This window comes from Cetorhinus maximus, chromosome 19 (assembly GCF_964194155.1).
Source record: "Cetorhinus maximus chromosome 19, sCetMax3.hap1.1, whole genome shotgun sequence".
Taxonomy (NCBI): domain Eukaryota; kingdom Metazoa; phylum Chordata; class Chondrichthyes; order Lamniformes; family Cetorhinidae; genus Cetorhinus; species Cetorhinus maximus.
The window spans coordinates 77,064,275-77,077,554 of record NC_135897.1 but is presented as its reverse complement, the minus strand read 5'-3'; the positions used below and the strand labels follow the sequence as shown (position 1 = coordinate 77,077,554).

Sequence of the window (13,280 nt, the reverse complement as noted above, 5' to 3'; positions counted from 1 at the left end):
AGTACCACCTGGTGGCCAGAATGTACCACACTGCTTGCAAATTCAATGCCGTTTTTTAATCTTGCACAACTGTCATTTAATAAACATTGGGCCTTTAGAAACTAGAAAGGCCTGTTACCTCTAAAATTGAAAATTCTATCGCAGCAGTACAGACGGCACAGTCATTCCAACAATTGAAAATTTATGGGATTTTGTGTAGATCTGGCTTACATATTGGAGTTTTCAATGGAACATTCACCTTGCACCAATTTACTATATTGCTGGTTGATTTTTGGCATTGTATGCGGGGAGTCGAGACCAAATGTATTCTACAGGTGCCATGTAGTTGGAGGACAAGGGATAAGTTGGCCCATTGCAAGGATGCAATGCAGTCTCCGTTTTCAAGTCTTACATTCTGACCTTGCTTTGTATAACATTTTCATTTGTATATGAAATTATAGTTAAAAAGCAAAACTTCTAACATTTTGGGATAAGTAAAGTTTTTTTATAAAAAGCCAGGATACAAGCAAAGAACTGTAGAGTGGAACAATTAGATTGTTCTTTGAAAAAGAACTAGTGCAGAATTGATGAGCCAAAGGGCCTCATGCTGTGCAATAATTATCTGTCAGTCTATATGGAGCATTGGAATTCTTTGCAGCACAAGCTGAAGAGCTGGCAGATGCAAAACAGGTAATAGTGCTACCATGGGTGGGAAGGTGTAACTACAGGACAAAGTTCCATTATAAGTACTTATAGAAACTTATAGTTAAGCAGAGTGTGCATTGACAACAGAAGTATGGTTTTCTAGACATGAAGTGTATGCAGATTGTTATGAAAACTATACTTATCTTGTTGAGCTTGGAGGTTGGGAACTTCAACTCCTGACCGACTTCAACCTTCCTGTGCATACGGAGTGGGCTACACATGCGCAGTTCAGCAATTTGTAAGTTCTTCGGGCCCAGGACAGGCCCAGTGCACTTGAGCATAAAGAGAGAGAAGAAAGAAAAGGCGTGAAAACTCTGGTCGGGTGACCAAGTGCAACATGCCGTTGCCAGCAAGTGTCCCAGGCAGGGTACTGGGGGGGAAGTCCCAAAAGAAAATCCCAGGTAAAGAACAGAGACAGGTCCCAGTTAAGTTGAGAAAAAAGAGCAGCAGAGAATGAGGCTCCAATTAGAAAAAGGGCTGTGGGGAGCAGACTTTAAGTGAAGATGGCAGCCATGGGTTGGTGACTCTGTGCTGTGGGCTGTTGAGGCAAAGGTACCCCTTTGGAGCAGTAGCATTTTGCTTGGCATGGCCAAAGATCTGAAGTTGTGCCTGTAATTTTGTGCTTGGGAATCCAGGGGAATGGAATCTCGGCAGATGAGATTGAAATTCTGAGAGGTGGGCTGTAGTTGATACCGTTCAAGTATGGTAATTGAAGAGGGCTCAAGAGTTGCCCTGAAGATCCAATAAGGCAGCCGAAGGTTGGTGACTCCATGTTGCGAGATGTTGGGGCAAAGGTGTAACTACAGGACAAAGTTCCATTGTAAGTACACATAGAAACTTGGAGCAGTAGTGTTCTGCTTGGCGCAGCCAAAGAGCTGAAATTGTGTTTTATGAGTTGGAGATTGAGTCGAGACTCGAGATTCCATTCCCTTGGATTCCAGGGAAGGGAGGTGGGCCGTTGTTGAAGCCCCCTGAGTTGGAGTGCACTTTTGGAAAGAACTCCAAGGCAAGATCTTTGAAAGAAGCTAAAATAGGAGTCCCTTGTGAGCGTGACAGAGTTTCAGTGAGATTAGTTGACTGCAATGTTACTGATGTCTGGGTGGATTGTTGAGAAATCTGGAATCTCTTTTGGTCGCATTTGGCATTTATTGTGCTGTGTGGTGTGTTCGACCAGCTTTGCTGTTAATTCATATGTACCTCATATTAACACTGAATGTTAGAGTATAATATAGATATTCTAAATTGTTTTATCTTTCTGCCCTTGTATAGTAAAGTTTATTTTGTTTGTTCAAAACCCGTGGAATCTTGTGGCTTAAGTGTCTTGAATCTCAAACTTAATCTACTTTAAACAAACCGTTATTGGTCCCTAACCAGATCTTACAAGTAACTTGGGGGTCTGGTCACGGATCATAACAAGATGTAAGATTTTTAGTATAATATATAAATAGAAAGATGCAACGAATTTTGTGCATTGCATTTGTTGTAAAATTTAAGGTTCCAGACAAAGATGATAGAGATATGTTTCCAGGCAAAAGGCATTAAAAATGAGGGGGGAATGATCTAGGGTTGTGGAAAAATGTTGAAGGAGTTGAAAGCTGTTATGGTGTTGGAGTATTGGCAAGGCATCCCCTGGGTCTTGATAGTAACGGCAGAGTGGTTTTAGTTTTGTAATTATGGGTGTGGTGTGTTTGAAGACGTAGACAAGGGTTGTCTTGGGGTGTAGAGGTAGCAGGCTATGGAAACATTGTGGAGAAGGATAATTGGTTTTGGGAAAAATGTAATGTGGTGAAATGACTTATTTTCAGGAGTGGACTTGTAAACGAACAGAAGGCATGGAGGTATTTAAGTGGTGCAGTGTGGCAGGAGTGAACAGGATGGAAGGCATGGTGGGAGCAGCAAAAGGGGAAAGGCATAGGTATTTGCATGGCAAGAGCTGTAAGAAGTGTTAAAAGTGTCTCAGGTGCCTATGGGTTAGGGAGCAGGGAGTAAAGCTGACTGCTACCATTGAGTGAGGCAGGTTATTAAGATCAGAAAAAGCAACAAGAATGAAGAATTATTTTTGATGCTTTTTGTGTGATTGGTGCATGCTAGACACAGGAACCTCCCTTATGGCTCTTTCTCCGTCCATGTTAATTAATGGAAGAGGGGAAACATGCCAGTTATTGATAATCACTATGCTTGGTATATTTCCCCCCTCATTTATGAATGTATCTATTTTTTGTTCCATATGATTCATTGCATCTTAATTTTCTTAAATGTAGATCAGCAAAGGAAGCAGAAGAGAAAATTAAAAAAGCATTAGAGAAAGGAGAAACCCTTCCGACAGAAGCCAGATTTGACTCCAACTGTATTACCCCAGGTAATGCCCAGTTATAACCACTTTTTCTTCAAACCACATATGTCTATTACGAATTACAGCATGTTGCACAGGATAAGATAGTGGCATAAATGTATTTCCTGTAAGTCACATTTTAAACAATTTGAATATCTATTAACCTAATTCCAGAAACTTGGCAACGTCACATCTTTTATCGTGCTAAAACACTTCGCTGGATTGATTTCCCCAACTGCACTGAGTTTTTAATCTCACCTGAGGCAACATCAGGATAGGGAGCCTACCATTGCCTTTTATACTTCCAAGCATAGGAAGATAACTATCGGTCTGATTTTCCTGTCCTAATATGAATCGATGAGTATTTTGAGTTTGAATTGATGCTTTACTTGTTATAATAGTCCACCAACAGAATGTAACAACTCACATAATAATAACTTTTTTGGAAAGGCATTAGTGTGTTGTGGGTGCTCAAGAAACCACATTTCTGAATGAATGATACACTGCATTAAAAGTAGAATTTGGTTTCTTGATTTTCAAGTCATTAGTATACAACATTAGTTCTAGCACAAAAGCTCCAGTGTCTTCTAAATGCTTCACCTAGTTAAGGGAGTGGGGAAACCTGATTGTATTAAGAGCTTCCAACTCGTGCAACATTGTAACCTTTAATGGGAGCTGAAATGGCCTGTAGGTTTATCAAAAGATGGTCTATTCAAAATGCTAAATATCGCAGATTTTGGAACGATGAAATAAATTAGTTCTAGGCTTGAAATAAAAACACTAAATGCTGGGAATACTTGGTACTTCTGGCAGGATTTGTGGAATGAGAAATGGAGTTAATGTTTCTAAAGATCCTCTACCTGAAACGTTAACTCTGTTAACTCTGACCAGACTTGCTCAGTATTTTCAGCATTTTCTATTACTGCAGATGCTAGAAATCTAAAATATTTGATTTTGACCCTAGGCTTCTACAATAGCAACTTATTTTCTTAGCGCTTCTAATGTAATGAAAAGTCCCAAGGTGCTTCATTGGAGCATTGTAAAACTAAGTATGACACAGCTACATAGAGTCATTAGGTTGGATGGCCGAAGGCTTGGTCAGAGGTATGTTTTAAAGGAGTATCTTAAAGAAGGAAAGTGAGGGAGAGAGATAGAGGGAATTCCAGAAATTGGGGCATAACCAGTTGGAGGTATAGCCACCAATAGTGGAGCAGTTCGAATTGGGATTGCACAAGAGGCCAGAATCAGGGGAGCGCAGATAACTGTGGGTTGTGGGATTGGGCAAGATTAGAGAGGAGGAGCAAGGCCATGGAGGGATTTGAAAAACAGGATGAGAATTTTAAAATTGAAATGTTGCTTGACCGGGAGTCGATGTAGGTCAGTGAGCACAGCGCTGATAGGGAAATGGGACTTGCTGTGAGTTAAGGCACGAGCAGCAGAGTTAATTTACAGAGGGTAAACTGTGGGAGACCAGCCAGACGTGTATTAAATAGTTGAATCTAGAGATAACAAAGGCATGGATGAGGGTTTCAGCAACAAATGAGCTGAGGCAGGGGCAAAGTTGAGCAATGTTAGGAAGGCGGAAATAGGTGGCCTTAGTGATAGCACGAATAACATAAAGCTTCATCTACATGGAAGTATCTGCATTAAAAAAGAGTTTTTTTGGGGAAAGAAATCTTGCATTAAATTGAAAAGACATGAAGGAAGCACTGCAATTCATTTTCAGTGATGATGCTTGTCGCTCAGTCAGGAACTGACTTTATATTATTTTCCCATTGCTTGGATTTTTAAGTCTGTGTGTTTGATGTCACTTAAGGATTCTTAAAACCTTCCTCATAATGTAATTATAGTGCATTTGTAAGTTAGTTTACGAAAACTATATAGCAATCCATTTTTAGTTTTTCAAAGAATAAACTTTAAAGTCTTGTATGAGCCCCAAACCCTCAGTTGAGTATGAAATATACATGGGGGTTGGGGCCTAATGCGAGTTTTTGCTGTAATATTGTTACTTGTGTCAAATGTTCATGTCTCATTTTATGATAAACACAATAACCCTAATTAAGTCAATATTGTTCAACTTTCACAGTATGAAAGTAGAATTCTACATTTGGGTTCTTCATGGGCAGTCATTAATGATTAACTGTTAATCTGCAGCTAATATGTAACAACTTCAGGATGCTGGAATGACAGCCTGCAAATGAAAGGTCTGGAAGGTGTATATTTCAGATGTAACGAGCCACTTAGAGCCTACCAGATTAGGTTTAAAAACATGGGTAGGCAGATGTGCAAATTGTATGTATTTGTTTCTGTATTTTCTCAATCTAGATTCTTGTCACAATTACAGTTGCCTTTTCTGTTGAGAGTGAGGCAAGCTGAGATAAGGACTTCTCAGCTGCTTCAGTTACATCAAAAAATATTTTTTTAAGTCATGCTCTTAGGGACACCAAGACTCAATTTGTTCATTCTCTTCTTACCTCCAGCTTTTCAAACAAAGAAGGATAAAATGTTCCATTTATTTTCCCATACTAGTTGTGTGATTAAGAGTCACTGAGCTTTAACTGTGGAACGATTTTGAAAACTCCAGCCTCGTTACAGGGCAGGGGCATTTTTGAGATTTGTTTTTTTGTTCTGTGCCTGTTTGGAGAAAAAAAATAGGGTTTTTCATAATTTTGTATGTTCTGTTTTAGGTACTGCTTTTATGGCCAGGTTACATGAGCAGCTAAAATATTTTATAAACCTGAAGATTTCGGCTGACAAATCCTGGGAAGGTGTGGCTGTGTACTTGTCAGGTCATGAGGTAATTAAATACTAACTAGCCCAAAACTGTCTCTTCCCTCAAATTGAAATTCCTAGTGAATGGAGAAAAAAAAAGCACTTTCTAAATTGGCATGAGAATGGACTGTCAAATGTTAATTTCTGAAGGTAGCCTGCCAGAGGGCAGCTTTGCTTAAATAACAGAAGTAATCAGAAAATATAATATTGAAAATTATACTGGAAAAGATGAGCAAACACTATTACAACAATGTTCGGAGGGCTTCCATTTATACTACATTTGTTAGTAATTGGAAACCTGTTTACAAGTTTGGTGAGCAGATTTTAACCCATGTACAGGACTGGTGCAACAGCTAGGCAAATTAGGTGGTCGCCTAGAGCGGCGAAATTTGAGCGGGATAAGAAAAAATTAACTTCATGAAACTACATAAATAAACAAACGGGCTTCGGAAGTGGGAATGAAAGGTCAAGATCTACTGATACACATCCATATTTACTCACATACATATAGATTTCCACATACAGGTCGAGTATCCTTTATCTGAAACCCCCGGGCCGATTGTGTTTTAGATTTCAGATAATTTCGGTTTCCGGATACTGCATATAGCCCTGGGCCTACTTAGATTACAATCGCTGAAGCCTAGACTAGCTAGAGCCTAAAGTAAATAAAATGGCTAGAAAAGTAAAACGTAGCACGTAAGGGTACGTGTAGTAAGTTCACACCTGTGGCGCCATCTGCGATTCTGCTTGTAGGAGAGGATTTGTAAGGTAACCAGCACAGTCAAAAATCACAAGTTAAACAGTGCAAACAAACAACTAGACTCCCTGCGCTAAAGGTCGGGTGCAGTCAGCCAGGATCGTGTTGGTTTGAGTTAGAGACTTCCTGTGCTAAAGGTCGATGAGGTTCAAAAAAGTGCGGTTTTTGGGTGTGTTCGTTTTTCAGATTTATGGATAAAGGATACTGTACCTGTATTTACATTGCAGTCTTTCCCAAAATTTCATTATATTGTATTCCTCATTCTATTTATGCAACAGTTTTACAAATTTGTACATCTACATGATTATTCCAAAACTGCGAACTAGTAAATAATATCAAATAATGCCTTTTAATCTTGCCCACTGTATTGTAATGACTGATTGTGTAAATTGCACATAAAATCATCTAGTAACTGTTGCAGGAACACTACTGTTTTACATCATGTGAGCCATATTGTTCATTATAATGTACATATACTATGAAAAATGTAGAACAATGAGAATGTACAATCAGTATCATCTCCTTTTTCATGTAAAATCTCTAATTATAAATGCAGAAATTTTATTCATTTTCAGAAGTTAATAGTGGAATGTGGGATATGCAAGGCTGAAAGCTTGCCTAGGGCACCTAATACTCTTGTACCAGCCCTGCCCAGGTGCAATACCATTCATGTGGATTGAAGATATCTATTAATGTGTTTTGTGCAAATAATTTGTGTTCAGAAATATACTTTTGTTATACTTGGTATAAAATGTTGGTGTAAAGTATTAATCTCTTCATTAATATGTATGTAGGTGCTAATGTGTTTAGTGTTTCATATTTTTGGTAAATTTTTGTGCTCAATACTTAGCCTTTCAGTTGATTTGGATCTAGAGATGGAAGATCAGCATGTCAACATTCTGTGATACTTAGTCTTTTGGCCTTTGGCAATTAAGCTGTTGGATTTTGGTCAGCAGTTTTTTCCACACCAAGTGAGGATAACAAATAGGATTACAGTATGTGACTGTGTGTATAAATACATATTTCTGTATTTTAACATCCTATTTTTATTGCTAGACCCCAGGGGAGGGAGAACATAAAATCATGGAATTTATTAGAGCTGAAACAAGAAAACCTGATCATGATCCCAATACAAGACACTGTCTGTATGGACTGGATGCTGATTTAGTATGTATTATACAATGCTCCTGAGAGCAAAAAAAATCATTTTATCTAGTGATATGTATGTATTTTAGAAAAAAAATGTTTGATGTCTCTTTCCCCCCCCCACCCTTTACTCTTTAACTCATTTTACCTGAAGTTTACACTTGATCTTAACTCCCCATTTGCAATGCCATAGAAGTTGGAATAAATTGAGCCGATGGAGCTTTATGAAAGAAGCGACAGTCCATAAGCCAGATTTGATTAACAAAATTGGGTAGTTTTTTAATATGCCTCGCTCTATTTTCTTTAAAAAAAAATGGAACTTACTGGAAGCTATTGAGCAATTTTTCACTTTTCCTGAATTAGTACATTATGAATAACTCTGAATTATGAGTGACGAGATAAATTGAGAATTAGTTATTGGTATTTTGCTGCAGAAAATACAGCTGGACTGTTAACTTTACTGAGAGGACTTTCTTGTTGCATTAATTTCTCCCAAGTTGGGGATTGCTATCACTCACCATATAGTGGATAGCTGAAGAAATCAGTCAAAGTGATGAATTACTTTAGGGTTGGAAGCATCTGGTCTGCCAGCTGGTACCTACCCACAATACCATGGCTGCGCCAGTGGGTGGTAAAGTTGGTGTTCCACTGTCACTTCTTTGCAACTTGGAGATCAGAAACTTAATAATGTACTATTAATATTACATTTCAAGACTGTTGAATAGCTTTAATAAGAAATACAATATCATTGTATCTGATTCTTGTGAGGTGGTCCTTTGCAAGATCTCATGGTTATTATATTTTTGTGCTTTTGCATAATTTCTCTGTGATCAGGATAAAGGTTTTCATCATGGTTACAAGTAGCTTTAAAGAAAAAAGTAATTTCACACACTTTTGTACAACTAAATTACTGATATTTGTGTTTACTGAAGATTATGCTTGGATTAACAAGCCATGAACCAAATTTTTCCCTTTTGAGGGAAGAAGTTCGATTTGGAGGCAGGAAATCACAGAAAAGGTAGGATCTTTGTACTGTTTAATAGAGCTCTTCAGGCTTTAAATAATTATTACTCTCTTAAAATGCATAATTTCTCCTATTTTTCTTCTTTGGTGTTTTCTTTGTCAGCTCTGATTTCTTCCCAGAGGTTGTTTTAGTACTACTCGAACCACAAAGTGGTGTGCATTAGTGCCCTGGGCTATCCAACTCTTTCCTTCCTGAGAAGAAAACCTTTGGATTCTGCTGGACACCTTCCTATTAGCATGGCTAAAACAGAAAAACTTTGTGTACTTTATATTCTTGATAATTCAGGAGCAAAATTATTTTTTATTATGTTGATTTCAGTGCACAAATATTTGCTAATCACATTTGTTTGTTTCAGGATTACTGCAGTTGAAGAAACTACGTTTCACTTACTGCACCTGTCCCTAATGAGAGAGTATATTGACTATGAGTTTTCATCTGTACGGGTCAGTATTTGGATTAGAATTTGTTTTTAAAGGAAAAGATAGTGCTGAGCCACATCGTAAATGGTATAAAAGGAGATAATGCAGCAATTAGTTACTCTTTCATCTCCTTACTTTTGCCTTTAAGCTGCCAAACTGGCCAGAGATGGGTTAGGTGGAGGCAGTATGTGAAGTACCCCTTACTGGTGATATCAGGAATATTGTTTGCTACCCATAGCCTCTGGCGCCTGCAGCTCCTGTCTGATGCCTTCAGATAGGGGCTTCTACAAAATATCTATACAGGTTTACTCTGAACAGCACCTTAATAGTAAAGTATTGGAACAAAACTGAACTAAGAGACAGGAGCATACAAGAAGTACCTCTCATGATCGGATGCATTAAGAACTGGCACACCTTCTATCCACCTCTAATTTAAAATGTGATTGAAAATATGATATTAAAAGATTTTTTAAAAGAAACTTGGATTACTTCTCTGTACATATATTTACAACTTCTTCCAAAGCTTCTGTTAGTTCTACTTGCAGTTGTCTATTGCAAGTTGCACAAACCTAGCTTAGGTTGACCTAGAACCTATTAAGTGCTTTGGGTCCATTTTATGGATGGCAAGGTGGCATGTGGAACTTGTGTACATTGTCGTAATTCTACTAGTTAGGGGCGGCTTGAGGTAGGGGGGTGGGTGGGGGTTCATTAGCCATTCCTTAATGAGTGATAACCCTTAAGTGAAGAAATGGTTTAGTTTTCAAATAGGCCTGAATGATTGAAGGTGGCTATTCACAGAGTATAAAGTTCATTTGTGTTTTGTGCATGTTTCAAAGAAAATGACTTTGAATTATTTTTTCATTGCAAACCACAGCAAACTAATTCTCCTTTGCCATGAATGGATCTGCATCCACCAAACTCTCAGGCAGTGCATTCCAGATCCTAGATACTTGCTGAGTAATTAAGTTTTTCCTCATGTCACCTTTGGCTCTTTTGTCATTCACCTTAAATTAGTGTCGTCTAGTTCTCAACCGTTCCACCAATGGGAACAGTTTCTTCCCATACATCCAGAACCCATCATGATTTTGAACACCTCTATCAAACCTCCTTTTAACCTTCTCTAAGCTTATCCAATCTATCCATTTAACTGAAGCCCCTCATTCTTGTAAAATTTTCTGCACCCTATTTGAGCAACAATATTTTTCATCACCTGTTTCATGCACTATTTCATAACTGTAAGGGCAAACTGCCTATTTCAATTCTCCCCAACCCCAACTCATGTTGGAAACCAACTATTTGGAGATACGAGATTAGCCACAGATAACTCCATCCAACTTTATTTCTCCCCTTCACTGGGAAACACTTGTTTTTCACTTAGCACCTTGCTGCTTACTGGTTCTGAGCTTTATAGTTCTGTTGAGGAATCAACAGTGGTGGTGATTATACTGCATAGGTTAATAGTAGGCAACAGACCTATTGAGATGGTGCTCCTACAAGAGGATCTATTACAATACCTTATCTTCTAAATAATCGGCCTTTAGAGTTGTCTGAGCTAAAGATTAACAGTTGCCCTACTTGTGGTAAGTGGATTAAACCCATTACTGTACTGCACTGCCACAATTGCTTTAGAACTTTGATCATATTTAAATAAACTGCTTGTTCTTTATTTCAATTAACAGGACAAGATTTGCTTTGAGTATGACCTTGAACGAATAATTGATGACTGGATATTGATGGGGTTTCTTGTTGGTAATGATTTTATTCCTCATCTACCTCATTTACACATCAATCATGATGCACTGCCTTTGCTATACAAGACATACACTGAGGTCCTGCCAACCCTTGGAGGTAAGTGCATGAAACAAAGCACTCTCTAGTAAATAAACTCTGATTTATTCCAGCGTGATTTCAAACTCATTGTTTCATAGGCAAATAAGTGTTTTGTGAAATTTTTGTTTGATTAGGGTATATTAATGAAAGCGGAACACTTAATTTGGAACACTTTGAGAAGTATCTTGTAAAACTGTCGGAGGTAAGCATGGATTGTTTCCACCACATCAACCTTGTTGCTAAGATTTCAGTAATTTGTAATGGTAAATGTGTGCAGTTTATGGTTGAGTCTACTTGTCCTGAATTTAAAGAAAACACACTGAGCATTATAATTACGGTTTCTGTGCTTCCAAACTTGATGTTTATGGAAAGTATTATTTGAGCTAACAACATATTGGCGTTGCAGGTTATGTGATGGCTATTAAGCTTAGCAAACAGATTCTTAGGCATAAAATCCTTTACATTGATTATGGATGTTGGTCATTTGTTTTCCTTTGTATATCCATCCTTATGTCTTTATAAAATTTGTTAAAAAAATTTTGGCTCGCTTTCCCCATCCAAACAGGTGGAGTGAGAAATGACCTGTTCCCAAAGCCTTTGTCAGTCTTGCATCAGCCTTTAGAAATGAACAACAACTTAACGGAGAATAATATTCCACCCATCTATTTTTCATCTCTGCATGGGAAGGTTCTGACTTCTACTTTAGTGGTTCTCAATCTTTTTTGGTTGATGGATCCCTTTTCAAATAGATTAGTAACCACAAACCCAACCCCATCTAAATTATAATACTATAATTGAGTAACACTCAATATGAAAGTGCTATATGTCAAGAATTCTTTGAATAATGTTTTTGAGAAAATGGGTATTTACATACATGTGTCAGAGTCCATCTATCCTCACTGTGAGGACAATGTTTTGACCTTTATGCTCATTGATACAGCTGGCCTTGAGGAAAAATGACATCCTTGGCAAATTTGAATTTTTGGCATCCTTTGTTTGAGTTTAAGTATGTAGATATTTTTAGAAACTCCCTTCTCTCGAACAAGGCTGAGCTCACCTGGTGCCCACTGCCGGCCATGGTAAATGCCAGTATACCTGACAATCTTCATGCTGTCCTCAGTGCTCCTTCATGTGCACCCTCCTCCTAGGTGAGATAGCTAGGCTGCTCTGAGCTGTATATATGGGGGATGCACTCTGTTCCTGACTCTCACCAAGCCGGCTCTGGCCACGGTTCATTCGTTTATTCTTGGCCACGGTGGCCTGGGCAGTAGCATTATTTTGCAGACTATCTGGAAAGCCTCTATGGGCCTCTAGGAAGCTTTTGAACTCCTGTTTGAGAACCACTGATCTGTTTGGTATTTAATTTCACTCCCCTGTTACTGAAAATGTAGGCAAGATTGGGTATTATGGGTGTGAACCTTATACCACCTCCTCTGTGATATGGCACCAGCTGCAGTTGAGACTTATTGAGATCTTTGGAAATAATGCACCCATGGACCTTGCTATAGCTGTGATTGATGCTGTACCATAAGATGAAAAATTCCAAAGTATGACATCTGTCTTTCCACTACAACAACAAATAAGAGCGGAAATAGCTTAGTGCAAATGACTTTTGGTTAAACCTAAACCCTGGGTAGATTTAGAAGCTCCAACTTTAAGCCATTTGTGAGTAACATTTTCTGGTGCAGGTTTTGTTCCTTCTTATTCAGAGATTATTTGTTTGGGTATTTTTGTTTATAATTCATAAATTATTTCAAATTGAATCTTATTCTCCCACCTTTTTCAGTGAAGGATGCCTTTTCAAATACAAACCAGTTCAGTTGCAGTGAATACGATTACTTGCTAAACAAGGCTTGCCAAGCCACAACAAAGCACTGGTATGCTTTCTGGTACCTTGTGCAAATTGGCCCAGGTCTTTCTGCATTCTCAAGAGACAGCTGAGTTAATCTTAGGAGATGCTTGTCAATTTGGAGAGTTGCTTGAAGCTTAACTAGATTGTTTGTATGTAGTAGTTGGTGAAACTTTTCATCAAGTCGTTTTTGAGTGTGTTTTTTTGTTGCTTTGTTGACGTGTTTGCCTGATAGATGATATAACTATTTGATTGCAGTTTGATCGTGAACATTTCAGTGAAGTTTTTGTTGACCTAAAGTGGTTTGAAAGTAAAGTGGGTAAAAAGTACCTAAATGAGGCAGCAGGCATTGCAGCAGAGGAAGCAAAACGACGTAAAAAGAAAAACAAGGTATATATTTCATCTTGTTCCACTTCAAATACTCTTTACAACTGAATGTGGGAGAAACCTTTCAAGTCATTAATACT

At 38.2% G+C, this 13,280-nt stretch overlaps 1 protein-coding gene across 7 annotated transcripts in view; it reads left to right on the top strand.

Moving 5' to 3' along the window:
• The window catches only part of xrn1 (5'-3' exoribonuclease 1), a 98,744-nt gene that overhangs the window by 22,845 nt on the left and 62,619 nt on the right, over positions 1-13,280 (top strand). For all 7 annotated transcript variants that reach the window (XM_078564194.1, XM_078564199.1, XM_078564198.1 and 4 more), the window contains exons 3-10: positions 2,946-3,043; positions 5,704-5,813; positions 7,602-7,712; positions 8,624-8,709; positions 9,071-9,158; positions 10,814-10,982; positions 11,099-11,166; positions 13,072-13,203. In XM_078564194.1, coding sequence (XP_078420320.1) covers positions 2,946-3,043; positions 5,704-5,813; positions 7,602-7,712; positions 8,624-8,709; positions 9,071-9,158; positions 10,814-10,982; positions 11,099-11,166; positions 13,072-13,203 — 862 coding nt within the window. The remainder of the gene's footprint in view (positions 1-2,945; positions 3,044-5,703; positions 5,814-7,601; positions 7,713-8,623; positions 8,710-9,070; positions 9,159-10,813; positions 10,983-11,098; positions 11,167-13,071; positions 13,204-13,280) is intronic.